The sequence below is a fragment of the Physeter macrocephalus genome, chromosome 4, assembly GCF_002837175.3.
Source record: "Physeter macrocephalus isolate SW-GA chromosome 4, ASM283717v5, whole genome shotgun sequence".
Classification (NCBI taxonomy): Eukaryota; Metazoa; Chordata; class Mammalia; order Artiodactyla; family Physeteridae; genus Physeter; species Physeter macrocephalus.
The window spans coordinates 1,196,057-1,221,637 of NC_041217.1; the positions used below are offsets into that span (position 1 = coordinate 1,196,057).

The 25,581-nt window shown below is 60.4% G+C and overlaps 1 protein-coding gene across 2 annotated transcripts in view; it reads right to left on the reverse strand.

Moving 5' to 3' along the window:
* PKP1 (plakophilin 1) overlaps window positions 1-24,353 on the reverse strand; it is a 48,232-nt gene extending 23,879 nt beyond the window's left edge. Inside the window, exons 1-2 of one of the 2 annotated variants that reach the window (XM_024130740.3) lie at window positions 23,889-24,353; window positions 16,061-16,167 (exon numbers count right to left, since the gene is read on the reverse strand). In XM_024130740.3, coding sequence (XP_023986508.1) covers window positions 16,061-16,167; window positions 23,889-24,090 — 309 coding nt within the window. In that variant the 5' untranslated portion in view covers window positions 24,091-24,353. Of the gene's footprint in view, window positions 1-9,727; window positions 9,835-11,748; window positions 11,807-16,060; window positions 16,168-23,888 lie in introns of those variants that run through there. The other variant, XM_055083999.1, reaches the window with a different exon arrangement.
* Window positions 24,354-25,581: the final 1,228 nt, after the last annotated feature.

Sequence of the window (25,581 nt, forward strand, 5' to 3'; positions counted from 1 at the left end):
AGAAAAAGAAAAGAAAATATCTAAATGCTCCATTCAAAAAGGCCTTCAGCTGGGCACAGGGCAGTCACCGGTGAGGGGAGGGGGCGCCACTGGTCACCTTCCTCCTTGGCCCTCGGCTCTACCTGACCCGCTGGACCAGCTTTGGGAAAATTACCCTGAATGATGAGCTTATGACCCGGAACCCCCCCAAGTGTGGGTCAGGCTCCATCAGCAGTTGTGAGGTGACTTTAGGGCATATTTAAGGGCACAGCTAATACGTGGCACTGAGGCTCACAGAAAACTCCTCTTTCACTTTGATTACCATGAGGAGAAGGTCCAGGTTGGTGCCAGGATGTGTCTTTAACATTTGCCAACCTCCCTTTCTGAGCAGAAAGAAAAAAAGCCTTACCCATTTGGAATTTAACAATGATTTGTTTTCATTCTATTTATTATTATTGATTCTAAATTATGGTAAGCCTTCTTTTATGGCAAAGGATACTTTTTTTTTTCTCTCAAGTTACTGATACAAAGTTTTTTTTCAGAATGAATGCACTGAAATTTAAAAGGAAGTTTATTAAAAATAAGTAAATAGGGCTTCCCTGGTGGCGCAGTGGTTGAGAGTCCGCCTGCCGATGCAGGGGACGCGGGTTCGTGCCCCGGTCCGGGAGGATCCCACGTGCCGCGGAGCGGCTGGGCCCGTGAGCCATGGCCGCTGGGCCTGCGCGTCTGTGGCCTGTGCTCCGCGGCGGGAGAGGCCCGCGTACCGCAAAAACAAAACAAAACAAAACAAAAGTAAATAATAGTTGGTGTGATGATTTTGTAGAAACTCTGAGAGCAGAGATCAGATGAAACTCCGCTGCCTACAGTGGCCAGGGTCCCCTCCTGTGACAGCGTGACCAGGAGCATCGGGCAGGGGTACCAGAGGTCGGGTTCTAGTCCTGGTTCTTCCCTGAGCGGCTGTGCAGCCGTGGGCAGCCGCCTCACCTCTCTGAGCCTCTCCGCCTCCCCAACCAGAGCCAGCCCTGTGAGGCTTCTGACTTTCAGTGTCAACTCAGTCCCTCCGGAGTCACACTCGCCCTTCTCCCCAGCCTAGCTCAGGGCTTCGGAACAAACCCAGGAGGCTGTCCTCACCCCACTCCGGGCCACGCCCTTGTGCGGGTGTGTGGGGGGGTGCCCCCTGCTAGAGCCCCCAAAGCTGCATCCCTCCCCAGCCGTGTCTCCACCTCCTCCCCCCACCCCCGCCCCACTGGATTTTCGTTTTCAGCTAAGTTTGCTCTCCTGCGGCTGGAAGTCCTTGGTAGCGGCAGGCCAGGGCGGGGCCCTGGGGGAGGAGGCTGAGCCCCACCCTAGGGAGGGGTGAGGTCCTCACCCACCTACCCGGGAAAGGCTGCTGCATTTGTCAGCGGAGCCCGGTGGCAAAAGGCAGCTGCAGCCAGAAGAGAGGCACTGGACGGCCTGCCCGGGGCTTTGTTCTGGCGGCCTCCTGCAGGGCCCCCTCCTCCCTCCAGGCTCTGGAGCCCGTGCCGCCGGCCCCGCCGGGCAGGAGACAAGGTCCCGACCCTTCCTCCTCCTCCTGTTGTGCCGCCGCCACCCCACGCAGAGCTGACTGCACTCTGGACCCGGTTCTGCCCGGTCCACCTGTGAGGAACCTCCCGGGCGCAAGCCCCTGCACTTCTCCGTAGCCTGACTTCCCTGCTAATAAAATCGGAATAACAGGAACCCGTTCACCCCTGCAGATCCCACAAAGGTGGCAGGATCAGGCTGGCAAGTGGGAACAGGATTACCTTGTATGCGTTCAAACGGCTCCATCATTCAAGGGGTTCTGAGGGTTGGACTCCCTCCCACTGACAGCCCACCAAACTCGAAGGCGGTGGTCCTGGCAACGCCGGCACTTGCCTGCTAACCCAGAACCCCAGGGCTCCGTTCCCAAACCTCCAGGACCCTGGGGACCAGGGCTGGTGCTAGGGAAGAAGGCTGGGGGGGGTCACCTGGTCCCACCTGCCCATGACAGACCAGGAGACTGAGGCCCGGTGAGGGTTAAGAGGCTCGTGCTGCAAACCCCAGCATTGCATCACACCCTCTCTCACGCTGGTGCTTCATCTGTTAGTTGTTGTTGTTTTCTTTTAAATAAATTTATTTATTTATTTATTTTCGGCTGCGTTGGGTCTCCGTTGCTGAGCGCGGGCTTTCTCTAGTCGCGGCGAGCGGGGGCTACTCTTCGCTGCGGTGCACGTGCTTCTCATTGTGGTGGCTTCTCTTGTTGTGGCGCACGGGCTCTAGGCACGCGGGCTTCAGTACTTGCGGCTCGTGGACTCAGCAGTTGTGGCTCACGGGCTCAGTAGCTGTGGCTCGCGGGCTTCAGTAGTTGTGGCACACAGGCTCAGCAGTTGTGGCTCGCGGGCTCTAGGGCGCAGGCTCAGTAGTTGCGGCGCACGGGCTTAGTTGCTCCGCGGAGTGTGGGATCTTCCCGGACCAGGGCTCGAACCCGTGTCCCCTGCATTGGCAGGCGGATTCTTAACCCTGCACCACTAGGGAAGCCCCCTGTTAGTTGTTTTTAACTAGAGTGTTAGGGCTTTAAAGTCTGGGGCTACTCTTCGCTGCGGTGCACGTGCTTCTCATTGTGGTGGCTTCTCTTGTTGTGGCGCACGGGCTCTAGGCACGCGGGCTTCAGTACTTGCGGCTCGTGGACTCAGCAGTTGTGGCTCACGGGCTCAGTAGCTGTGGCTCGCGGGCTTCAGTAGTTGTGGCACACAGGCTCAGCAGTTGTGGCTCGCGGGCTCTAGGGCGCAGGCTCAGTAGTTGCGGCGCACGGGCTTAGTTGCTCCGCGGAGTGTGGGATCTTCCCGGACCAGGGCTCGAACCCGTGTCCCCTGCATTGGCAGGCGGATTCTTAACCCTGCACCACTAGGGAAGCCCCCTGTTAGTTGTTTTTAACTAGAGTGTTAGGGCTTTAAAGTCTTGTTGGCTCAGCCGATTCGTTCTTGTTAGGACTTAAGAAAAAAAAAAAAAAGGCAAAACTAAAACTCACTAATTTTCTTCTGGAGTGAAATAAAGATGTTTGCAATTGTCCTTGATTCTTCAAATCTTCCCTCTAAAGTTTCAGCAGCTCTACTGTGACACGCATGTGAGAAGGAAGGTGACAACAAAGGCAGATCACGGGGGAGCCTCCTTCTTGGGGAGAGACGCTGACCGGAAGTGACAGGTGAATTAAAGCCAAAGGAAGATGTAAAACCAGGCTCGGTCCTCTCTCAGCGGAGGGGCACTCCTTCCTGAGGCCCATCTGGGAGGGGCCCCTGCAGACTGTCCAGGGCTGGCAAAGCCCAGCGCTCCCACCAATCACACAGTGGCCACGCTGAGTCCCCTGCATGGACACGCCTCTCTGGACACTGCGACCAACTGCCTGCCTCCCTCCCCCACAAGGGTCCACCAACTGGGACAGTGACAGGTGACATCCTGCCTTCTCCTGGGCCTGGCCTCTGGAGCTGCCCTTCTCGGGGCGATGCCTGTGCCTTGTGAGCGCTCACAAAGGACGGCCCAGGGGCTATGGTCCCAGCTCCTAGCCTGGCAGCACCTCTCTGCCCCCTCCTGTCGGCTGAGGGCAGCCCCCAAGCCCAGCTCCCCGCCTGGAGCCCGTCCTGGGACTCCGCTTGCATCGATCTGCGGGCCGCGTCCTCTCCCTTCACAGGCCCACGGTGCCGACTTCTCTCCCCCCAGGGAGGACACACAACACAGGACGTCAGTGCCGAGGAGACAGTCTGATGGTGCGCCTGGGGCCCGGCGGGGACGGAGGGCCAGCAGCGCTCGCTGGGCAGTGCTGGGGAGCCCCACGCCCAGGCCAGTGGCCTTTCCTCCACCTCACCCCTGGCCTCTGAAGAGTCCCTGCCCCCCCAAACCTGAGCCAGGAAGAGCAGCCCCTCCGAGGCTGGGAGAGGGCCACCCCATGCACACGGCCACTCCAAGGGACACCCCAGGGGACACCCCGACATGGGCGTCTGAGTTTGAACAGCGGGGATGTCTCCAGCCTCGGCGATGCCCAGCCAGGCGCTGCTCCTACAGGGAGGGAGCCCGGGCGGGGGGCGGGGGGCCGGCCCGTGGCCCCCCCACTCCGTCGCCTCCTCGTCTCTCGGACAAATTCTGTCCCTCGGCAGCCGCATCCTCGCTGGGCGAGAGCCTGGGGCCCGCGGGACTGGGCGGGGGTGGGTCACTGCTGGCAGGGAGACGCCGGGCTGGCAAAGCACGACGATGACTCCCTCTTGGGGCGGGAGCCGTGTCCGCGTGGGCCAGGAGCTCGCGTCCCCTCCATCCTTCTCTCCCCAGACTCTCCAAACAGACCAGGCCCGGCGGGCACCGCCAGAGAACCCAGCTGAGAGAGGGGAGCAGGGCAGGAGGCCGGGCGGGGTTTTTAAGCAGTGCGAATTACCGGCCCGCCTCCCCTCTGTAAAGCTAAAGGAAATGAGGGCCTACCAGCTCTCCATCCTGCTGCAAGGGTTAATTACCTGCTGTTTCCCCGGTGCCTGGAGGCGCCCAGATGAAAGCGGGGAGGTCATGCAGAAGTCCTCACCCATCTGCAGGCCCCGGGGTGGGGGGCCGCCCCGGAGACCACCGTGAGGCCCAGGCTGTGGGTCCCGCAGCTGTCCAGAGGAAGCTGTCGAGCCGCACAGAACCCTGAAAAGTCGGGGCCGAAGGAGTCCTGGGCTAGGTCTGGTCCAACAGCCTTGCTCCGTGGTTGAGAAAAGGTCTCAGGAGGTGAAGACCCCGCAGGTCCTTCCCTCCGCTTGCAGCAGCCAAGCTGAGACCAGAATCCAGGCCTCCTACCCGAGCGGGTGTGTCCTATCTGCGGCCCCGACGGCCCCCTGAGATAGGAATTCTCGCCTATTTCAGAGATGGGCCGGCAGCTGAGGTGAGGAATGTGCCGAGGGTCAGCCAGCCAGCCAGCTGAGGGCCCGGGGGCTGCTTCCCCCACACCACCTGCCACGGGAGGGGTCTGTGTTTACTGGGACCTTTCTCTGCTTCAAGGGCGAGAGTGCTGCCGTTCTCTCTCCGGCAGCCCCTCGGCCGTGGGCCCGGCCGCCTGCAGACCCTGCGCACGCGTGGCTCACCAGAGCCTGGGTTCCCCGTGCCCCGCGGAGCTTTGCACAGCCTCAGCCCTCTCATCTACAGAAGAGGGCCACCCAGGTGTCTCCGGGTCCGGGGTGGCCAGTCCCCCTCAGGGAGAGGGTCCCCAGCACGTGGTCCAGGAGACCCTGTCGTGACGGGATCATCAAATACGGACAGGTCAGTTAAGCAAGTACAGCTGAGAAGAGGCCGGGAGGAAGATTGGCTAGCGAATCCTGGAATTTTTTTTTAATAATTTTTTTTTTGGCCTCCCCGTGCGGCACGAGGGATCCCAGTTCCCCGACTAGGGATTGAACCCGTGGCCCCTGCGCTGGCAGCGCGGAGTCCTGACCATGGGATTCCCCGAACCCTGGATTAAAGCAGAGAAATGGCGTCAGTGACCAGGATGAAGGCAGAATTTCCTCTGGCCGTCCTCCTGGGGAGTCTTGGCCTGCCCCGCCCCCGCCCCGAGTGCTGGGCTGGTATAGCTGAGCACGGCGGAGGGATTCGGCACGGTGCCCCCACGGGATACCCTGGCCCAGACCGCCTGGCAGCTGCTGCACGCGTGGGATCGGCTCCCGGGAGGATGCTCTAGGCCCGTCCATAACCAAAGCACGTTTCACTCCATGTGCCGCCCAGAGGGACGTACGCGCTCTAGATGTGCTTCCTGATTTGTAAACAGGAAAATCATTCGGGGCTGGAGGCGGTGGAAAAGGAGACCCTCCTCTTAATCCAGAACCTTCCCTGGAAGCTAAACCGTCCACCCGCCGCAGCTTCATCCAGGACAAGCCCACGTGACAGCAGCCCACGTTCAGCTTTGGAACAGAAGGGCTCTGCGCCTTCGGTGCTTCCTGCTTCCTCCTCCGTCAACCTGCCGTCAGACGACCCAGGGGACGCGTTCAAAGTGCCCCGTACAAGGACCTCAGGGGGGGCCGTCGGCCTCCCTTTGCTCCCCTAAAGTAATTCTGCCTGGGTCCCCAAGCTAGGAGAGGGGCACTTAGGGAGCCTTGTTTTTATTACAGGGAATGAATGAGGGGAAATACACCCTGACCTGGGGAACGCCAGATCCAGCAAATAAAAATGCAGGACACCCAGTTACACTGGAATACCAGGTAAACAACAAATAACACTGTAGGATCAGTGCGCCGCAAATATTGCATTTCTCTATGTTTTACTCGGTGGCCCACCCTGACCCCCACAGCCGAGTGGCTCCAGCTTGAGTCTAGGAAGGAAAAAGGGGCCACTGCCCTGCATCTTTTGTGTGAGGCTGACTCCTCAAGGAACGAGTAGGCTTGGCTGGGGGACAGAGGGAGGCAATGAAGGCATCTGAACTCATGCGTCTGTTCCAAGTCCCCAGAAACCACCAGAAAACATCCCATAAGATGACCAACAAAAGAGCGCACGTGTCTGGAGCGATGAAAGGAAACTCCATCAGGTCAGGAGTTAGGAGGCCAGGGGTCTCGTCTGCTCTCCCATTAACCAGCCGTGTGACCCTTGTCCTTGCTGGGCCTGGGTGTCCTCCACTGTGAAATGCCAACCTTGTTGGTCTCTAATCCAATAGTCCCCGAGTCTGGTTCTGAGAGCTGGGACAGAAGAGCTGCGCCTGCTCATCTGAGAAGCAGGGCGGGATGTGCCCCTCGCTTGGCCCCAGCCCGCCTGCTCCTCCCTGGGCCTCTGGGCCGCAGAGATGCTGAGCAGCACATACGGCGTCCGAGGACCAGGAGGCTGCAGCGGCCAGGAGAGGATAGAGAACGACTGGCCAACGACTGTCTCGGGACCAGTTCTTCTTCTCCTTAAGCCCCTTGATGCTTTTTGTGTGTCAGACTCACTTTGTTTCGTTCTACCACAAGACCGTCTATATTCAATTTTCTTATCTTGTGATGTAAGTGATCATAGATTATAACTAGTATGACGAGACATATATATATCTATCTATCTATCTCATCTGTTTCTTTTAAAGTTAGAAGACTATTGCTGAAATAGAATATAAGGTAAATTCATAAGGTAACACCACTGCTTTTTAAACATTTTTACAACTTCCTTTTTGGAAATGCCCGCAGATCCTTTGCATATTTAAATAAAATACATAGCCAGTGGTGGCCAATCTTTGTCATCTGAAGTTCATTTGGTACGTGAAACTGAAGACAAACGTGAGGAATGAGGCTCTCAGAGGGCTTGACATCCTTTCTGCTCAAACACAGGTCCTGACAACACAGAAGTGGGGCTGGTTTTCTTAGATGGCCCCCCCAAATGGCACTAACAGCAATTACATTTTACCACAGAAATGTTTTTTAGAGGGTCCGGAAACACTTCCCGCAACGGCAGCACAGCTGGACTCCTCCAGCTCAGCAAACGACGCCTGCATCGATCTGTCTGCGGTCCTCCCAGGGCCCATGGAGGCTCCTCTGAGGAGGGTCTGCGCGCCCTGCTCCCTCCCCCTGCTCTCTGCGCCGGTTTCCTGGCGGGGGGGGGGGCCGCTGAACTCCCCCGGCTCAGCTGTGCCGTCCCTGGGAAAATCCCATGGCACCTCTGTCGCCTTGCCGCCTGCTCCCCTTCCCCGAAGTCCTGTCTGGCGGTTCTGCCATCGTGGCTGCCGTGCTCGGCTCCGGCGTCAATTCTTCCACCCGCCCCCGTCCCTCCACCAAATCCCCGTGTGCCCCAGAGCCCCTCCCGGGCCAAGCGAGCCGGGACGCGCCCAGGCAGCTCCTGACCTGAATCACCCTGAAATCCCGCCGGCGGGGAGAAGGAGCGAGGCTGGAGGAGGGCTGGGCCTTGGGGTTTGGGAAAGGAAGGGATTCCCACCGGGCGCCAGACAACAGCCACAGGGAGGGTGTAGGGGCAGCTGGGAGCCGGTGAGGATCGAGTTAACGGACCAGAAGCAGCGCGCAACCCAGCCGCACACAGGTTCTCCCAAGGAGGGCCTCAGAACGAGTTCCCTGCAGGTCCCGGTTACAAATCTCCACGTGGAATAACCCCCTCACGGCCCACCCGACGACACGCCCCCGGTTACCTTAACACGTCAACCCCTGAGTGGAGGTGAAGCACGCGCAGATGAGAACACCGATACCCGGAGAAATCAGAGCTCGATCGAAAGTCACAGAGCCAGAGAGCAGCAGGCCGGGGTGGGAACCCAAGCGCCCGAGCTCTGATCGTAAAGACACGTAACACCTGCGCGGTCAGCACGATTACTCATCTGACCGCTGGTCCCGTCCAGGGACCTACCCTCCTTGGGTCCCTCCTAATCCTTTTCACGGCATCACGAAGTCATCTTCTCAGATTCCGCCTGGTCATCAGTCTTTCTGTCAAAGCCCTTTACTCACTTCTACGCCTGGTCTGCCAGCCTACTGGACTCAGCCAACCGTATTTATCAGTTATCGACACTGAGGGTATCAACTGACGTCAAGAAGCAGGAAAAAGGGAGGGAAATAAATTCACAACAAACCTAGTTAAACCTGTAACGTGCAAGAAAGACAAATCCTCCCAGATCAGCCCCAGTGAGAGCGCAGGTAGGAAGGAACCAAGCAGATGACAAAGAACGCCTAACTCATAAACCTCCCACCTCTCTCCTGCCCGGGACCCCGACATCTGCGAGCAATGCGGACTCGAAGCCAAAGCTGCTAGAACCTGAGGCCCCAGCAGCCGGGGCCCAGGGTCCCATGGAGAAGCAGCCTTTATCCCCAGCTGCATAGGCCTGAAGGGCCTCACCGGAGAATTTCCAGAACAATATAGGCTAATGTTGAAATTAGCAAAACTAAAGGCAAGTCACAGAATTTGCAGACCGGGAGAAAACCTGGGCATCACCTAGCCCAACACCCCAGATTGCGGAGTGGAAGAAAACTCCTGCGTGGGCTTGTGTGGTTGAACCAGGGCATCTGCCTTGGTGCTTGGTGGAGAGTTACGGCTAAAGAAACAGTTGCTCAGCAATGGGTGGATGGGCATAGCAGGATGAGATCACACAGAAAGACAGTGACAGGGCCAGGATTAAAGGATCTAGGATAATCTCTACTCATGCTAATTAAAAAAAAAAATTCTTAAGAATGATTATACTCAGGGTTTTTTTTTTAATGTGCATTATTTCGTTTGGTCCTGACAGCAACCCCCAGAGGTAGACTTTGTTATATCCATTTTACGGGTGGGGGAACTGAGACCCAGAGGTAGAAGAATCTCGCCCAAGGTCACATGCTCAGCAGTAATACAGCTAGAATCTGAACGCTGGTTTGTCCAACTTACAAACTCAAGCCACATTCCCCCTGAGCACACATCCCTGGTCATCAGCACATGCTGAGGAGAGGCTCCCTTCGGGATATTTCTAGAAACATCTAATCTGTACATGACTGGACCATGAGAATTCAAACTTCTTTCAAATCTATGATCAAATCAGATATATTGGGAAATGGACTTTTTAAAAAATATGATGTTTTCTTTATGCTTTTTCTAAAATGTTCTCATCTGAGCCATTCAGAAATATCCAGTCAGACAGGAGGCTGCAGTAAGAGCCACGTGTGAGATGATGGCCAAGCAAACGGACCCGGTCGGAGCCGGGGGAGCCTCCCCTCGGGGACCCTTCCCACCCCGTATCACTGTCTCGGCAACCAGGACACGCCTTCTCCCCCACAAAGCCTGAACCAGCACCCTGCGGGAAGCAGCTCCTTACCGGATAACCCCACGAGCCGTTCCCCGCCTGGAACTTCGAGTAGTAGCTGCTCCGGCTGGTGGTCCCGCAGCCGTTGTAACCGTCGGCCAGGACATCATACGTGGAACCTTGAGGACAGGGGCAGGGGTTAGGCCCTTCCCACGGCATCCCCTCTGCATCTGGTGCCCTGCGGCCCTCGGAGGAGACCAGGGCTGAGGCCTTGCAGGAGGAGGACGGGGAACCAGTGTTCTGCTCCTCTTCTCCCTCTCTCCACCCGCCCCTCCACAGCCAGACGGCTGCAGGGTCAGCTCCGAGGGCCTCGGCCGACCCCTTCCTGGGGGTCTAGCCCTGTGGCCGGGGGTGGGCTGACACCTACAGGTCGGGAGCTGGCCTGGAGGGCCTCAGGCCCCCGTTGTCCCGGTCCAGGGAATCACAACTCCGAGTTCCACAAGGATGACCTTCCCACTCATGGACGACACAGCCACGGGCCCCACATGCCAGCCCCAGAGCCTCGGGGCCGCAGGGCAGCTCCGGAGGGTCCGAGGCCAACGCCACGCGGGACTCGTTCCCGAGCCCGGCCTTCCGCCCCCTCCTGCATCTCCCAGGTGCCCCAGCTGCCGCAGGGGGAGCGGCCACCAACCTCAAAGGCCTGGTGAGGCTTAATTGTTTTCTGAGTGCTTGGGGGCCCACAGGTGACAGGCTCCGGGGAGGACAGAGCGTCATTACTATTATTAAGAGTAAAGTGGCTTTGGATTTCAGAAGGCAGCCTGGACGCTAGGCTCCTTCACCGGATGGCTGGGGAACCCAAAAGGACAGCCTAATTCTGCCCGCTGTCCCGCTGCCCTTGAAGCGTGACGGACAGTGACCTGCCCGGGGCTTTGCTCACGCCGTGTCCCGCACCGAGTCTGCCTTCCTTCCTCGGCCACTGAATCGCAACCGTCTGTAAACCCAAGTTCAAAACCTGCAACCGGGCCCGGCCCAAGAGGCTGTCCTGCTGTCCGTACCCCAGGTCACATCCTGCCTGGTGCCCCGTTTCCGGGGCCTCCGGAGCAAGGGTGGCCCTACACGCTTACTAAGCGATGGCCCCGGGGAAAGTCGATCCAGGGAGAGGGCGCCGACCCAGGCATCGGGGGAAGGGTCCGACCGGGATCCCACCTGGCTCAATTCACCCCTCCCCATCGGCTGTGCCCCCTCAGACTCCCAAGCCTTTGGGGGTGGGCGCTGCAGCATCTGAGCTGGGGGGAGAAGACAGAGCAGAGGGGCAGCTTTGGGTTGCGGCAGATGTCCCTGCCCGGTGCCGCCTCCTCTGTCCAGAGCCAGGTGACCCCCAACAGCTCACAGGAGGGGCAGTGCCCCTGATCCTCCATGCCCCCCACCATGGAGGATCAACTGGCCACCGGGGCTGCCGGCTGTGGCACAGACCCCCTGCCCTGGGCGCCTAGTGGTGTTGGAAGTGGTCCTGGCTCTGGCATCTGGGCAAGGCACTTGCCTTCTCTGGGCCTCGGCTTCCTCTTCTACAGAAAGAGGGGTTCGGCCTCCCTGTACCTCAGGCTCCTGTGGTTGTGTGATTATAGTGACTTGTGCCTGAGGGCATTCAGAGAAGCCGGACCTCTCTCCTCTAGAGACAGGGTTCAGCAAGGAAGAAGTTTGGGCATCAAAGGCTACATCACCACCTCCTCTGCTGCCCGCCTCAGGGTCCCCCAGAGGTGTCCCCACCCCAGAAAGCCCCAGGCCCAGGCCTGGCTCCAGAAGGGACGCCTCTGAGGCTCTGAATTACTCCAAGCTCCCTGCTGAATGCAGGCAGCTCGTGCCTCTTCATTTCTCCAGAAGCTCTGGCAAAGCTGCCTTCGTCAGGAGGAGTCTGGAGGCAACCTCATGGGCGTAGAGCCCCAGAACTCGCTCTCACCGAGGAAAGGGGCTGCAGCCAGGAACCCCGGTGGCCGACAGCCAGCGTCCCGTCCATCTCCCCTCCGTCCAGCCCACTCCTGACATCCCTTCCAGGGCAGGGCAGGGCAGGGTTCACTTGGGCAGGGATTTCTCACCCAAGGGCAAGCGTGGGTCAGCCAGCTGCTTGAGATGGAACATCTGGGGTGGTGACAGACACAGAGCTCTGGGAGAGGCGGCCCCAGGAGGCTCCGTGGAGGGCAGGCTCCCACGGAGCCTCTGCCCTGCTCGGGAGGTGGTCTGTCAGCAGTGATGTCACTCGCCCTCTTGGTCCTCAGGTGAAGCATATCCTCCCCGACACCCTGCACCTGCCCGCCTGCCTCTCATTCTCCTCTGCGTGACGGCTGGGGAGTTCTCTGCCGTGGAGGCAGATGACCTCTGGAGTACCCTATCGTTGCAAGGCCAGTCCCTGTGACCCAGCGGGGACTGTGGTGATGACAGATATGGGTTGTAACTCTCACTTCTGGTTGGGCCAAGGCCTCCAGGCCCTTCCAGGCAGCTCCTGAAGGCATCTCTCCAAGATCACCTGCAACTGGGGGTCAAACTGCCTGACTCCCGCCGTGAGCTGCTTGGCTTGGCCTCCTGGTGAGAATGAGGCTGCCATCACACCAGCCAGCACTGCTTCTCTGGCAGGAGGCAGCTGCCCTTGGGCCGAGGTTTCGAGGGTGGGGAGTCCAGAGACCTTACACACTTGCAGTCACACCTTGCAGTGTGCCAGATACCCGAAGGGGTGCAGGCGGGAGGCGAGCCGTTTGTGAGACTGTTGCTCCCACAGCAGAAGCGAGCGCTCCCTCTCCTGACCCTGCGGGGTCTGGTTGGGAAGTACCACCCTCTGAAAGTCAAGTTCAGCAGGAAGAACATGGAATTTCTCACTGAGAGGGAGGGGACAGCTCTGACGGCCTGCCCTTCTCCACTGGCCCCTTGACCTCCCTGGACGTCACTTCTAGGAAGCCTTTCCCGAGGACCCCCACCTGGTGTCCGTGCCCCAGGCTGCCTGTCCTCTCAGTGCGGGGTACGGTGAGGTACGGTGCCCCTGCCCAGCTCTGGTGCCTTGAGGCTCAGTGTCCCCAGAACCGCAGCAGGGGACTGGGGTCCTTCACTCCACTCAGCCAGGCCCCCCTCCCACCCGAAGAGGTCCCTGGCGGGTCGGTGAACCAGGGAGAGACTGGAGCCAGAACGCCCAAGGCTATATTCTCAGGGAGGACTCTCGGTCCAGGGGTGGGAAGGGAGGGGGGGCCCAGCACCAGCTTGCCCCACAGCCACCCCACCTCCCGGGGAGCACTGCACCCGCTGTTGTCGCCGGAAGGGCCCATGGGCCTTTCTGTGTGGCCCGACTGTGTGTCTGCCTCGAGGCATCTGCCCTCCCACGGAAGCCCGGGGTCAGAGAGCGAAGGTCTGCCTTCCCTGTGGGCCGGCATCGCTGGCCGCTCCGCGCGCTGCGAGCCTCACTCCGCGTCGCTGCTCCGGGTGACAAGCCATCTCAGAAACCCCACCCCGCACACGGCAGCACCCCGGGGCCCCTTCCCTTTGGCCCTGCACGGCGGCCTGACTCCCCCTGTGTCCCTGGGGCAGCCCTTTGTCAGGATCCCCGGGATTCCTTCCCCACCGGGACGCTTACGCGTGAACCTTCGCAGGGATGACTCATCCTCCCACCCCCAAGCCTTCCATGGGTCACACCCACCCGCCACGCCTGAAACATTCCTGCTCTCCTTCTCAGCCAAGCCTCTCCCTGGAGCCCAAACCCTGCACAAAACCAGCTCCTCCTGGAGGAGACCCACCTCCCACCCCGGCGCCCCAACTCTCCCTCGGAGCCGTGTCAGCGCTCCGTCTACCTGCTCGACACACTCTGTGCTACGGCTGCCTTCTCTGTGTGTGTCTGCTGGGGGCGTTCTCCACCCACCCCGACCCAGGACCAGACTCCACCTGGAGAGGCCCTCGGGACACTGGCCAGCCTGGCCGAAGGGCTGCTCCAGGGGCGGAGGTTGACCGAAACGCCTCTCCTCCACCCCAGTGTCCCCACACCCCCGTCCCTGCTAGCCACAGGCCCTCACAGAGAGGGGTGTCTGTGAACCTGCCTCTTCTAGCTGCTGCTGCACTTACATCTGTTCCTTAGCACAAAAAGCTTCAGAAGGGAAGCCCACCGTCTCTCGGCCTCAGAAACGCCTTTACTTCACCCCCTAAATCCCTCCCATCCAGGGTGCCCAGCAGGGCGAGGCCCACAGCAAGAGGAATTTAAGTTAGATAATAAGAAGAACTGTCGGAAGAGGGCACGGAGATGTCTGGGCGTCCTGGACTGTCCCGCAGCCCAGCTCCTGCCCCTCGAACATCGCAGGGGATGTTCTGCCCTCCACCCAGGCCAGCGGGGCGCGCGTGGACGCCCCGCCCTGTCCTGGACGGGAGGAGGTCAGCTCAACCCCACCAGACACTCTGGCGCAGTCTCTGCCCTTTCCCGGGCCCGTGTACAGGACAGAAACACCAAAGCACGCCGGGCTGTGTTCAAACCCAGCTCTGCTGGAATCCTGCCCTCCTCCTGATGATCCGTGTGTGGCCACCACTAGCCTAAGTGTCGGACTGAGGCAGGAGCATGCTGGGGCCTGGGCACAGCGCCCCGAGGGGGGTCCAGGGCAAAACATCGTCACCAGCAACTGCCACCCTAGATGTCCATCCGTGTGTGTGTGTGTGTGTGCAGAGATGTGTGTGTGTGTGTGTGTGTGTGTGTGTAGAGATGTGTGTGTAGAGATGTGTGTGTGTAGAGATGTGTGTGTGTGTGCAGAGGTGTGTGTGTGCGTGTGTATGTATGTGTGTGAGTGTATGTGCGTGTATGTGTGTATGTGTGTGCGCGTGTGTATGTGTGCGCATGTGCACGTATGTGTATGTGCGCGCGCGTATGTGTGTATGTGTGTGCGCGCGTGTGTGTATGTGTGTGCGCGCGCGTGTGTATGCGTGTGTGTGCGCGCGTGTATGTGCATGTGTGCGTGTGTGCATGTATGTGTGTGCATGTGTGTGTATGTGTGTGCGCGTGTGTATGTGTGTGCGTCTGTGTGTATGTGTGTGCGTCTGTGTGTATGTGTGTGCGCGCATGTGTATGTGTATGTATGTGTGTGTGCGTGTGTATGTGTGTGCGTCTGTGTGTACGTGTGTGCGCGTGTGTATGCGTGTGTGCGCGCATGTGTACGTGTATGTAAATTCACAACAAACCTAGTTAAACCTGTAACGTGCAAGAAAGACAAATCCTCCCAGATCAGCCCCAGTGAGAGCGCAGGTAGGAAGGAACCAAGCGGATGACAAAGAACGCCTAACTCATAAACCTCCCACCTCTCTCCTGCCCGGGACCCCGACATCTGCGAGCAATGCGGGCTCGAAGCCAAAGCTGCTAGAACCTGAGGCCCCAGCAGCCGGGGCCCAGGGTCCCATGGAGAAGCAGCCTTTATCCCCAGCTGCATAGGCCTGAAGGGCCTCACCGGAGAATTTCCAGAACAATATAGGCTAATGTTGAAATTAGCAAAACTAAAGGCAAGTCACAGAATTTGCAGACCGGGAGAAAACCTGGGCATCACCTAGCCCAACACCCCAGATTGCGGAGTGGAAGAAAACTCCTGCGTGGGCTTGTGTGGTTGAACCAGGGCATCTGCCTTGGTGCTTGGTGGAGAGTTACGGCTAAAGAAACAGTTGCTCAGCAATGGGTGGATGGGCATAGCAGGATGAGATCACACAGAAAGACAGTGACAGGGCCAGGATTAAAGGATCTAGGATAATCTCTACTCATGCTAATTAAAAAAAAAAATTCTTAAGAATGATTATACTCAGGGTTTTTTTTTTAATGTGCATTATTTCGTTTGGTCCTGACAGCAACCCCCAGAGGTAGACTTTGTTATATCCATTTTACGGGTGGGGGAACTGAGACCCAGAGGTAGAAGAATCTCGCCCAAGGTCACATGCTCAGCAGTAATACAGCTAGAATCTGAACGCTGGTTTGTCCAACTTACAAACTCAAGCCACATTCCCCCTGAGCACACATCCCTGGTCATCAGCACATGCTGAGGAGAGGCTCCCTTCGGGATATTTCTAGAAACATCTAATCTGTACATGACTGGACCATGAGAATTCAAACTTCTTTCAAATCTATGATCAAATCAGATATATTGGGAAATGGACTTTTTAAAAAATATGATGTTTTCTTTATGCTTTTTCTAAAATGTTCTCATCTGAGCCATTCAGAAATATCCAGTCAGACAGGAGGCTGCAGTAAGAGCCACGTGTGAGATGATGGCCAAGCAAACGGACCCGGTCGGAGCCGGGGGAGCCTCCCCTCGGGGACCCTTCCCACCCCGTATCACTGTCTCGGCAACCAGGACACGCCTTCTCCCCCACAAAGCCTGAACCAGCACCCTGCGGGAAGCAGCTCCTTACCGGATAACCCCACGAGCCGTTCCCCGCCTGGAACTTCGAGTAGTAGCTGCTCCGGCTGGTGGTCCCGCAGCCGTTGTAACCGTCGGCCAGGACATCATACGTGGAACCTTGAGGACAGGGGCAGGGGTTAGGCCCTTCCCACGGCATCCCCTCTGCATCTGGTGCCCTGCGGCCCTCGGAGGAGACCAGGGCTGAGGCCTTGCAGGAGGAGGACGGGGAACCAGTGTTCTGCTCCTCTTCTCCCTCTCTCCACCCGCCCCTCCACAGCCAGACGGCTGCAGGGTCAGCTCCGAGGGCCTCGGCCGACCCCTTCCTGGGGGTCTAGCCCTGTGGCCGGGGGTGGGCTGACACCTACAGGTCGGGAGCTGGCCTGGAGGGCCTCAGGCCCCCGTTGTCCCGGTCCAGGGAATCACAACTCCGAGTTCCACAAGGATGACCTTCCCACTCATGGACGACACAGCCACGGGCCCCACATGCCAGCCCCAGAGCCTCGGGGCCGCAGGGCAGCTCCGGAGGGTCCGAGGCCAACGCCACGCGGGACTCGTTCCCGAGCCCGGCCTTCCGCCCCCTCCTGCATCTCCCAGGTGCCCCAGCTGCCGCAGGGGGAGCGGCCACCAACCTCAAAGGCCTGGTGAGGCTTAATTGTTTTCTGAGTGCTTGGGGGCCCACAGGTGACAGGCTCCGGGGAGGACAGAGCGTCATTACTATTATTAAGAGTAAAGTGGCTTTGGATTTCAGAAGGCAGCCTGGACGCTAGGCTCCTTCACCGGATGGCTGGGGAACCCAAAAGGACAGCCTAATTCTGCCCGCTGTCCCGCTGCCCTTGAAGCGTGACGGACAGTGACCTGCCCGGGGCTTTGCTCACGCCGTGTCCCGCACCGAGTCTGCCTTCCTTCCTCGGCCACTGAATCGCAACCGTCTGTAAACCCAAGTTCAAAACCTGCAACCGGGCCCGGCCCAAGAGGCTGTCCTGCTGTCCGTACCCCAGGTCACATCCTGCCTGGTGCCCCGTTTCCGGGGCCTCCGGAGCAAGGGTGGCCCTACACGCTTACTAAGCGATGGCCCCGGGGAAAGTCGATCCAGGGAGAGGGCGCCGACCCAGGCATCGGGGGAAGGGTCCGACCGGGATCCCACCTGGCTCAATTCACCCCTCCCCATCGGCTGTGGCCCCTCAGACTCCCAAGCCTTTGGGGGTGGGCGCTGCAGCATCTGAGCTGGGGGGAGAAGACAGAGCAGAGGGGCAGCTTTGGGTTGCGGCAGATGTCCCTGCCCGGTGCCGCCTCCTCTGTCCAGAGCCAGGTGACCCCCAACAGCTCACAGGAGGGGCAGTGCCCCTGATCCTCCATGCCCCCCACCATGGAGGATCAACTGGCCACCGGGGCTGCCGGCTGTGGCACAGACCCCCTGCCCTGGGCGCCTAGTGGTGTTGGAAGTGGTCCTGGCTCTGGCATCTGGGCAAGGCACTTGCCTTCTCTGGGCCTCGGCTTCCTCTTCTACAGAAAGAGGGGTTCGGCCTCCCTGTACCTCAGGCTCCTGTGGTTGTGTGATTATAGTGACTTGTGCCTGAGGGCATTCAGAGAAGCCGGACCTCTCTCCTCTAGAGACAGGGTTCAGCAAGGAAGAAGTTTGGGCATCAAAGGCTACATCACCACCTCCTCTGCTGCCCGCCTCAGGGTCCCCCAGAGGTGTCCCCACCCCAGAAAGCCCCAGGCCCAGGCCTGGCTCCAGAAGGGACGCCTCTGAGGCTCTGAATTACTCCAAGCTCCCTGCTGAATGCAGGCAGCTCGTGCCTCTTCATTTCTCCAGAAGCTCTGGCAAAGCTGCCTTCGTCAGGAGGAGTCTGGAGGCAACCTCATGGGCGTAGAGCCCCAGAACTCGCTCTCACCGAGGAAAGGGGCTGCAGCCAGGAACCCCGGTGGCCGACAGCCAGCGTCCCGTCCATCTCCCCTCCGTCCAGCCCACTCCTGACATCCCTTCCAGGGCAGGGCAGGGCAGGGTTCACTTGGGCAGGGATTTCTCACCCAAGGGCAAGCGTGGGTCAGCCAGCTGCTTGAGATGGAACATCTGGGGTGGTGACAGACACAGAGCTCTGGGAGAGGCGGCCCCAGGAGGCTCCGTGGAGGGCAGGCTCCCACGGAGCCTCTGCCCTGCTCGGGAGGTGGTCTGTCAGCAGTGATGTCACTCGCCCTCTTGGTCCTCAGGTGAAGCATATCCTCCCCGACACCCTGCACCTGCCCGCCTGCCTCTCATTCTCCTCTGCGTGACGGCTGGGGAGTTCTCTGCCGTGGAGGCAGATGACCTCTGGAGTACCCTATCGTTGCAAGGCCAGTCCCTGTGACCCAGCGGGGACTGTGGTGATGACAGATATGGGTTGTAACTCTCACTTCTGGTTGGGCCAAGGCCTCCAGGCCCTTCCAGGCAGCTCCTGAAGGCATCTCTCCAAGATCACCTGCAACTGGGGGTCAAACTGCCTGACTCCCGCCGTGAGCTGCTTGGCTTGGCCTCCTGGTGAGAATGAGGCTGCCATCACACCAGCCAGCACTGCTTCTCTGGCAGGAGGCAGCTGCCCTTGGGCCGAGGTTTCGAGGGTGGGGAGTCCAGAGACCTTACACACTTGCAGTCACACCTTGCAGTGTGCCAGATACCCGAAGGGGTGCAGGCGGGAGGCGAGCCGTTTGTGAGACTGTTGCTCCCACAGCAGAAGCGAGCGCTCCCTCTCCTGACCCTGCGGGGTCTGGTTGGGAAGTACCACCCTCTGAAAGTCAAGTTCAGCAGGAAGAACATGGAATTTCTCACTGAGAGGGAGGGGACAGCTCTGACGGCCTGCCCTTCTCCACTGGCCCCTTGACCTCCCTGGACGTCACTTCTAGGAAGCCTTTCCCGAGGACCCCCACCTGGTGTCCGTGCCCCAGGCTGCCTGTCCTCTCAGTGCGGGGTACGGTGAGGTACGGTGCCCCTGCCCAGCTCTGGTGCCTTGAGGCTCAGTGTCCCCAGAACCGCAGCAGGGGACTGGGGTCCTTCACTCCACTCAGCCAGGCCCCCCTCCCACCCGAAGAGGTCCCTGGCGGGTCGGTGAACCAGGGAGAGACTGGAGCCAGAACGCCCAAGGCTATATTCTCAGGGAGGACTCTCGGTCCAGGGGTGGGAAGGGAGGGGGGGCCCAGCACCAGCTTGCCCCACAGCCACCCCACCTCCCGGGGAGCACTGCACCCGCTGTTGTCGCCGGAAGGGCCCATGGGCCTTTCTGTGTGGCCCGACTGTGTGTCTGCCTCGAGGCATCTGCCCTCCCACGGAAGCCCGGGGTCAGAGAGCGAAGGTCTGCCTTCCCTGTGGGCCGGCATCGCTGGCCGCTCCGCGCGCTGCGAGCCTCACTCCGCGTCGCTGCTCCGGGTGACAAGCCATCTCAGAAACCCCACCCCGCACACGGCAGCACCCCGGGGCCCCTTCCCTTTGGCCCTGCACGGCGGCCTGACTCCCCCTGTGTCCCTGGGGCAGCCCTTTGTCAGGATCCCCGGGATTCCTTCCCCACCGGGACGCTTACGCGTGAACCTTCGCAGGGATGACTCATCCTCCCACCCCCAAGCCTTCCATGGGTCACACCCACCCGCCACGCCTGAAACATTCCTGCTCTCCTTCTCAGCCAAGCCTCTCCCTGGAGCCCAAACCCTGCACAAAACCAGCTCCTCCTGGAGGAGACCCACCTCCCACCCCGGCGCCCCAACTCTCCCTCGGAGCCGTGTCAGCGCTCCGTCTACCTGCTCGACACACTCTGTGCTACGGCTGCCTTCTCTGTGTGTGTCTGCTGGGGGCGTTCTCCACCCACCCCGACCCAGGACCAGACTCCACCTGGAGAGGCCCTCGGGACACTGGCCAGCCTGGCCGAAGGGCTGCTCCAGGGGCGGAGGTTGACCGAAACGCCTCTCCTCCACCCCAGTGTCCCCACACCCCCGTCCCTGCTAGCCACAGGCCCTCACAGAGAGGGGTGTCTGTGAACCTGCCTCTTCTAGCTGCTGCTGCACTTACATCTGTTCCTTAGCACAAAAAGCTTCAGAAGGGAAGCCCACCGTCTCTCGGCCTCAGAAACGCCTTTACTTCACCCCCTAAATCCCTCCCATCCAGGGTGCCCAGCAGGGCGAGGCCCACAGCAAGAGGAATTTAAGTTAGATAATAAGAAGAACTGTCGGAAGAGGGCACGGAGATGTCTGGGCGTCCTGGACTGTCCCGCAGCCCAGCTCCTGCCCCTCGAACATCGCAGGGGATGTTCTGCCCTCCACCCAGGCCAGCGGGGCGCGCGTGGACGCCCCGCCCTGTCCTGGACGGGAGGAGGTCAGCTCAACCCCACCAGACACTCTGGCGCAGTCTCTGCCCTTTCCCGGGCCCGTGTACAGGACAGAAACACCAAAGCACGCCGGGCTGTGTTCAAACCCAGCTCTGCTGGAATCCTGCCCTCCTCCTGATGATCCGTGTGTGGCCACCACTAGCCTAAGTGTCGGACTGAGGCAGGAGCATGCTGGGGCCTGGGCACAGCGCCCCGAGGGGGGTCCAGGGCAAAACATCGTCACCAGCAACTGCCACCCTAGATGTCCATCCGTGTGTGTGTGTGTGCAGAGATGTGTGTGTGTGTGTGTAGAGATGTGTGTGTAGAGATGTGTGTGTGTAGAGATGTGTGTGTGTGTGCAGAGGTGTGTGTGTGCGTGTGTATGTATGTGTGTGAGTGTATGTGCGTGTATGTGTATGTGTGTATGTGTGTGCGCGTGTGTATGTGTGCGCATGTGCACGTATGTGTATGTGTGCGCGCGTATGTGTGTATGTGTGTGCGCGCGTGTGTGTATGTGTGTGCGTCTGTGTGTGCGCGCGCGTGTGTGTGCGCGCGTGTATGCGTATGTGTGCGTGTGTGCATGTATGTGTGTGCATGTGTGTGTATGTGCGCGCGCGTGTATGTGTGTGCGTCTGTGTGTATGTGTGTGCGCGTGTGTATGCGTGTGTGTGCGCATGTGTATGTGTATGTATGTGTGTGTGCGTGTGTGTGTGTATGTGTGTGGGGGGCAGCGGCGGCTTCGGACTTGGATCAGAGGAGATCTGGGTTCAGCTTTAGGAAGAGATTCCAAGCGGAGTATAAAGGGCGTGGATATGGCAGTGTCTCCTCTCGGGCCGACGACAGGGCACCAGTCCCTCCCCCCACGGTCCACCCCGCAGGGGCTCCCCGCCCGCCGCAAGGAGGTCATGGTTCCCAGCCCTGCTCTGCGGCTGGGCAGCCACGTCCCCGGGTTCCCCCCGCCTCCCACATGGCCTTACACCCGCTGCCCACGGGGACCCTCGGGAAGCGTGGGCAGCAACGCTCAGGGGCCCCATTCAGGAAAAGATGGGTGGGCAGGTCCCGAGCAGCCTCCTCCTGCAGGGTCTCCAGGCCCCAGAGAGCCCCTCCCTAACCGGGGACTGCCTGACAGGGTGGGCCACGTGTCTGGGCCCGTGTTTTGGGGAGGGCACGGCAGAGACGGGCGTTCATGCCAGGCTTCTCCCATGGGGTCCCACACCCAGCCCTCGGCGGCTCAAGGCCCCTCCCTGACAGGATGGAAGGCAGCCCTACGGGGCCGGCTCCGAACAGAAGACACTCCTACTGCCAGGATCTTGGGTGGCTGATTCCTGACTGTCCTCCGTGGGCTACAGAGAGAGGCAGCGCCTCTGCGGGCAGTGGGGCGCACTTGGCCTTCTTCAGGGCGGGGGCCCAGGAGAATCAAAGACCCCAGAGAAACCTGCTCTTCTCTCTCAGGCAACTGAAAGAGAATTCGAGTCTGTCCTGGGGCGAGGGGGATGGCCTGGGGCGTGGTCCTTTCACAGCCGCCAATCACCCCTCCCGGGAACCAGAGCAGACACGTGGAGTGAAACCAACAGGACAAAGAGGGACCAAAGCCGGGAGAGGCAGTCACAGAGCAAACAGGGGGACGCTTGGGCGGCGCTGGCGAAGAGCCAAAGCCAGATAAACCAGAAACACCAGCTGCAGACGGCCTCTCCCAGCTACCGCGCCGCCGGGGAAACCGGTCAGAGCCGAGGGTAGAGGGGACACGCCTACAGGGTCAGCCCTCAGAGGGACGCACTGGTCATCAGGGTCCACCCCTGCCTGCTGCCGCCCCCGGAGGACCTCGGGGTGGAGGAGTGGAGAGAAGGGGGATGGACGTCACCCACAAAGAGAGAGGCCCGGGGCACAGCGCTCAGCCAGCGCCCCACTGCGGGGAGTGAGATGGGGTGTCTGGGGCACCGGGGCTGGCCTGAGACTTTTCTGCAGCCGTGAGCCTCAAGCTCAGGCCAGGGACGGAGCGGGAGTGGGATACGGGGACAGGTGAGTCTTCAGCAAGAGAGACAGGAGGTCGGCTTGAGCTGTGACTGGGCTGTGGCCAGAAGGAGGGGCACGTCGTTTCCCAAACCTACTTCCAAAAAGGGCTGGAAGCAGCTACCAAGGCACCAAACAAAAGGGAAGGGGGCAAGCGCTCTGGAGGCTGTGACCCTGAGTGGGGGTCTGGCGGGAGAGGAGTGGGGGCCCAGGCCAGGGCAAGGGGCACAGCCGCACAGGCCTTTGGGTTTGGGGCGCAGGGGAGTCCTCCGCCAGACATTTTCTCCCCCTCAGCTCTACACGGGGGCCACCTGGGCGGGGGCACAGAGGTTGAAATCGTGAGCTGGCGTGTGTGTGTGTGTGTGGGTGTGTGTGGGTGTGTGTGTGTGTGTGGGTGTGTGTGTGTGGAGAATCGGTGAGGATTCATCTCCTTTGCCCCCCCTCTTTACTACTCCCATTCTCCCCGCTCTCTCATGAACACCTGACTTGATCAATATATCTGTTTTTTTCGATAAATAAATCTTGGTTGACCTGTACTGGTTTGCAGTCTGCAGCGTCTTCATTAGCGTTTAAATAAATAAATAGAAGGTGCCCTGATTTGTGTGTAATTCTCACTGGGAAAGCTTTGTATGAAAGCGTTTGGTCTAAAAATCCTCCGCAAAGGGCCCTGTCAGGTATCATACCTTCCTCCTTGCGTTTCTCCTGGCCGCCCCCCCGTGGGGGACCTCACCGTGGAGGGGAGAGGGCCGGCCAGGCCGGCACCTAGATGGACAAGCGCCCACCACGAGGGCCCAGCACGGCGGGGGGCGGAGGCGGGGGCTTCCAACCTTGCGCACCGAATTCCCTACTTTCCCCTAAGACGCTTGTTTCTAGGCAAGCTGAGTGGGTCCGGGCGAATCCCGTGGGAAAGTGGGTTTCTCTCAGCCACCGGAAAGAGGGCATCCTGGACCCCTTCCCGGGCTCAGTCTCCAGGGTCCGCACTGGCCCCGGGCGACCTTGCAACCACACTTGCCTCTTCCACCTGCGAGGTTCCCGCTACCACGCCGCGCAATCACAAGGGCCTGTCCGCTCGCTGCGCCACCGCCCCGGCCGCCCACCCCTCCTGGGCCTCCACTCGGGTCTCCGTGTCTCCCTGCCCGCCCAGCAGCCACGCACCGCCCTCCCCCCGGACACCCCAGCCACTGGGATCCCGCAGCTAAGTCCGGGCAAGATGGGGCGGGGTGAGGGAGGCGCACGACGCCGGGCGACCGGGTAAGACAGGACGCGGAGACAGTTCCCCGGAGCGGGCCGGCGAAGAGAAAGCCCTGGGCCCCGAGAACGGCCCTGACTGCGTCTCCCACCGCGCCCCCACCCCCAACCCCGTGAGCACGCCGCCCAGCGGCTCGGGCCGCGGCTGCACAGTAGCCCCGGCGGCGGGAGGGAGCGCTGCTGGGGTCTGCGCGCGCCCCGCGCCCCGCCGCCCGGGAGGGGCGCACGGCCACGCGCGCATCCGGCCCTCACCTCGGTTGGAGCGGCTCAGGGTGGACGACTGGGAAGTCCTGGACTTCTGCCGCTTGACGGTCATCATCACCTGCTCCTGCACGCGCTGCCGGCCCGACGTGCCGGTCTTTATCTTCTGGTCCGACGGCAGAGCCAGCGTCGAGCTGTCCTGGTCCTGGAAGCACTCGTAGGCCAGGGCGGTCTTAAGCGGCAAGTGGTTCATGGCGGCGCGGGGCGCGGGCCCGGAGAGCGAGCGGCGAGGTGCGAGGTGCGGGCGCGCGGCGTGCGGGGCGGCAGCGAGAGCGGGCTCTTCTCGTGCTCAGCGGCTCCCTGTGCTCAGAGCGCGACGGGCCACGCGCGTGACGCCTCCCGGCTGCGGCTCCCGGCGCTTCCACCCGGCGTGTCCCGGTCCAGGCACTGGCGGGCCCGCCCTCCGCCGGACGGGATATACCGCCCCGCCCGGCGCCGTCCCCGCCCCGCCGCGGCCGCTCCAGCGGAGCCCCGGGCGCTGAGCTGCGTGCGGGCCGGGCGCTCTGGGGGCAGGGCTTCAAGTCCCGAGCCTGGACCGTGCTCTCTCTTCCTTTGGCCCCCTTCCCTCTGCCCGCGACCTGCCGAGGTGAGGCCTCCGCCGGGGAGCCGCCCTCTGTCCCGGTCCTGCGCGCTCAGGGGTAGAGTGCGTGCTCCGCTCGGCACTGAGGGAGACTCCTCTCTAGGAAAAAGGAGTCTTTCTCCACTGCGCCCCCTGCACAGCCAGATGCCCCTCTGCCTCCGTGCACAGGTCACTGCGGAGACCAGCCCTGTGGATGGGGGCCCCCAGGTTGACGGCAAGGAGCACAGCCCGGTCCACAGGCTCTGCTCGAAGACAGCTTCCAACCTGCAGGGAGCGGGTGAGGGCCTGAAGCCCACACCGGGATGAGACTGGAGATGCAAAACCACAAAGTAGGACCCACCCCCCAGGGCATGGGCATGCCAGGGGAAACACCAGGTGAACAGTGGATGTCTCTGAAACTCCAGACTTAGCCCCTAAAATGGGTGCCTGGTACATCTTCGGGGCTCAATAAAAAAATATGTTTTAATGGATGAATAAATGAAGACTAGCTAATTTAAGGTAAATGAAGTCTAATTTGAATCCTACCCAGATCCTTACTGAAAACCCGTAAGGTTGCCTACCCCTTAAAACTATCCGGCCGTGGACTTATTATCCTAGGACGTTGTGTGCACTCTCCCATACCCGCTGGGGCGTGTGTAGTGATGCTTCATTCTTGTAGTATTGTCCTCAGGCCCCGAGGTAGCCGGCGTCAGGGAATCTGGTGTGTGACAGGAACTGAATATTTTAAACCTATGCTGATGGAAATCTTTCTAAGGGCAGCCCACCCCTGCCTTTCCCCCTTTAGCAAAAGACCCCGAGCACATTTACGTACAACTCGGGATTCCCATGCTGGGCATCCAGTGCTGAGCTGGCAGTGCAGTCCGGTCAGCTTCTTTGTGTTCCGGGCTCCTCCAGCCATCCCCTCTGCGGTCCTTTGTAGTTGGCACTCACAGCTGACACCCTTCACTTTCAGCTGGCCCTTCTGCTCTGCGGAGGAAGGGACCCTCAGAATCCGTGCTCGTGGGGAATCCTGTGAGGTAGACTTGAGAAGCCCAGGGATGGTCTCAGGGACCACATGACGGTCACTCGCTCGCTTCCTGAGACGTGGATGTTATATGCAGGAGC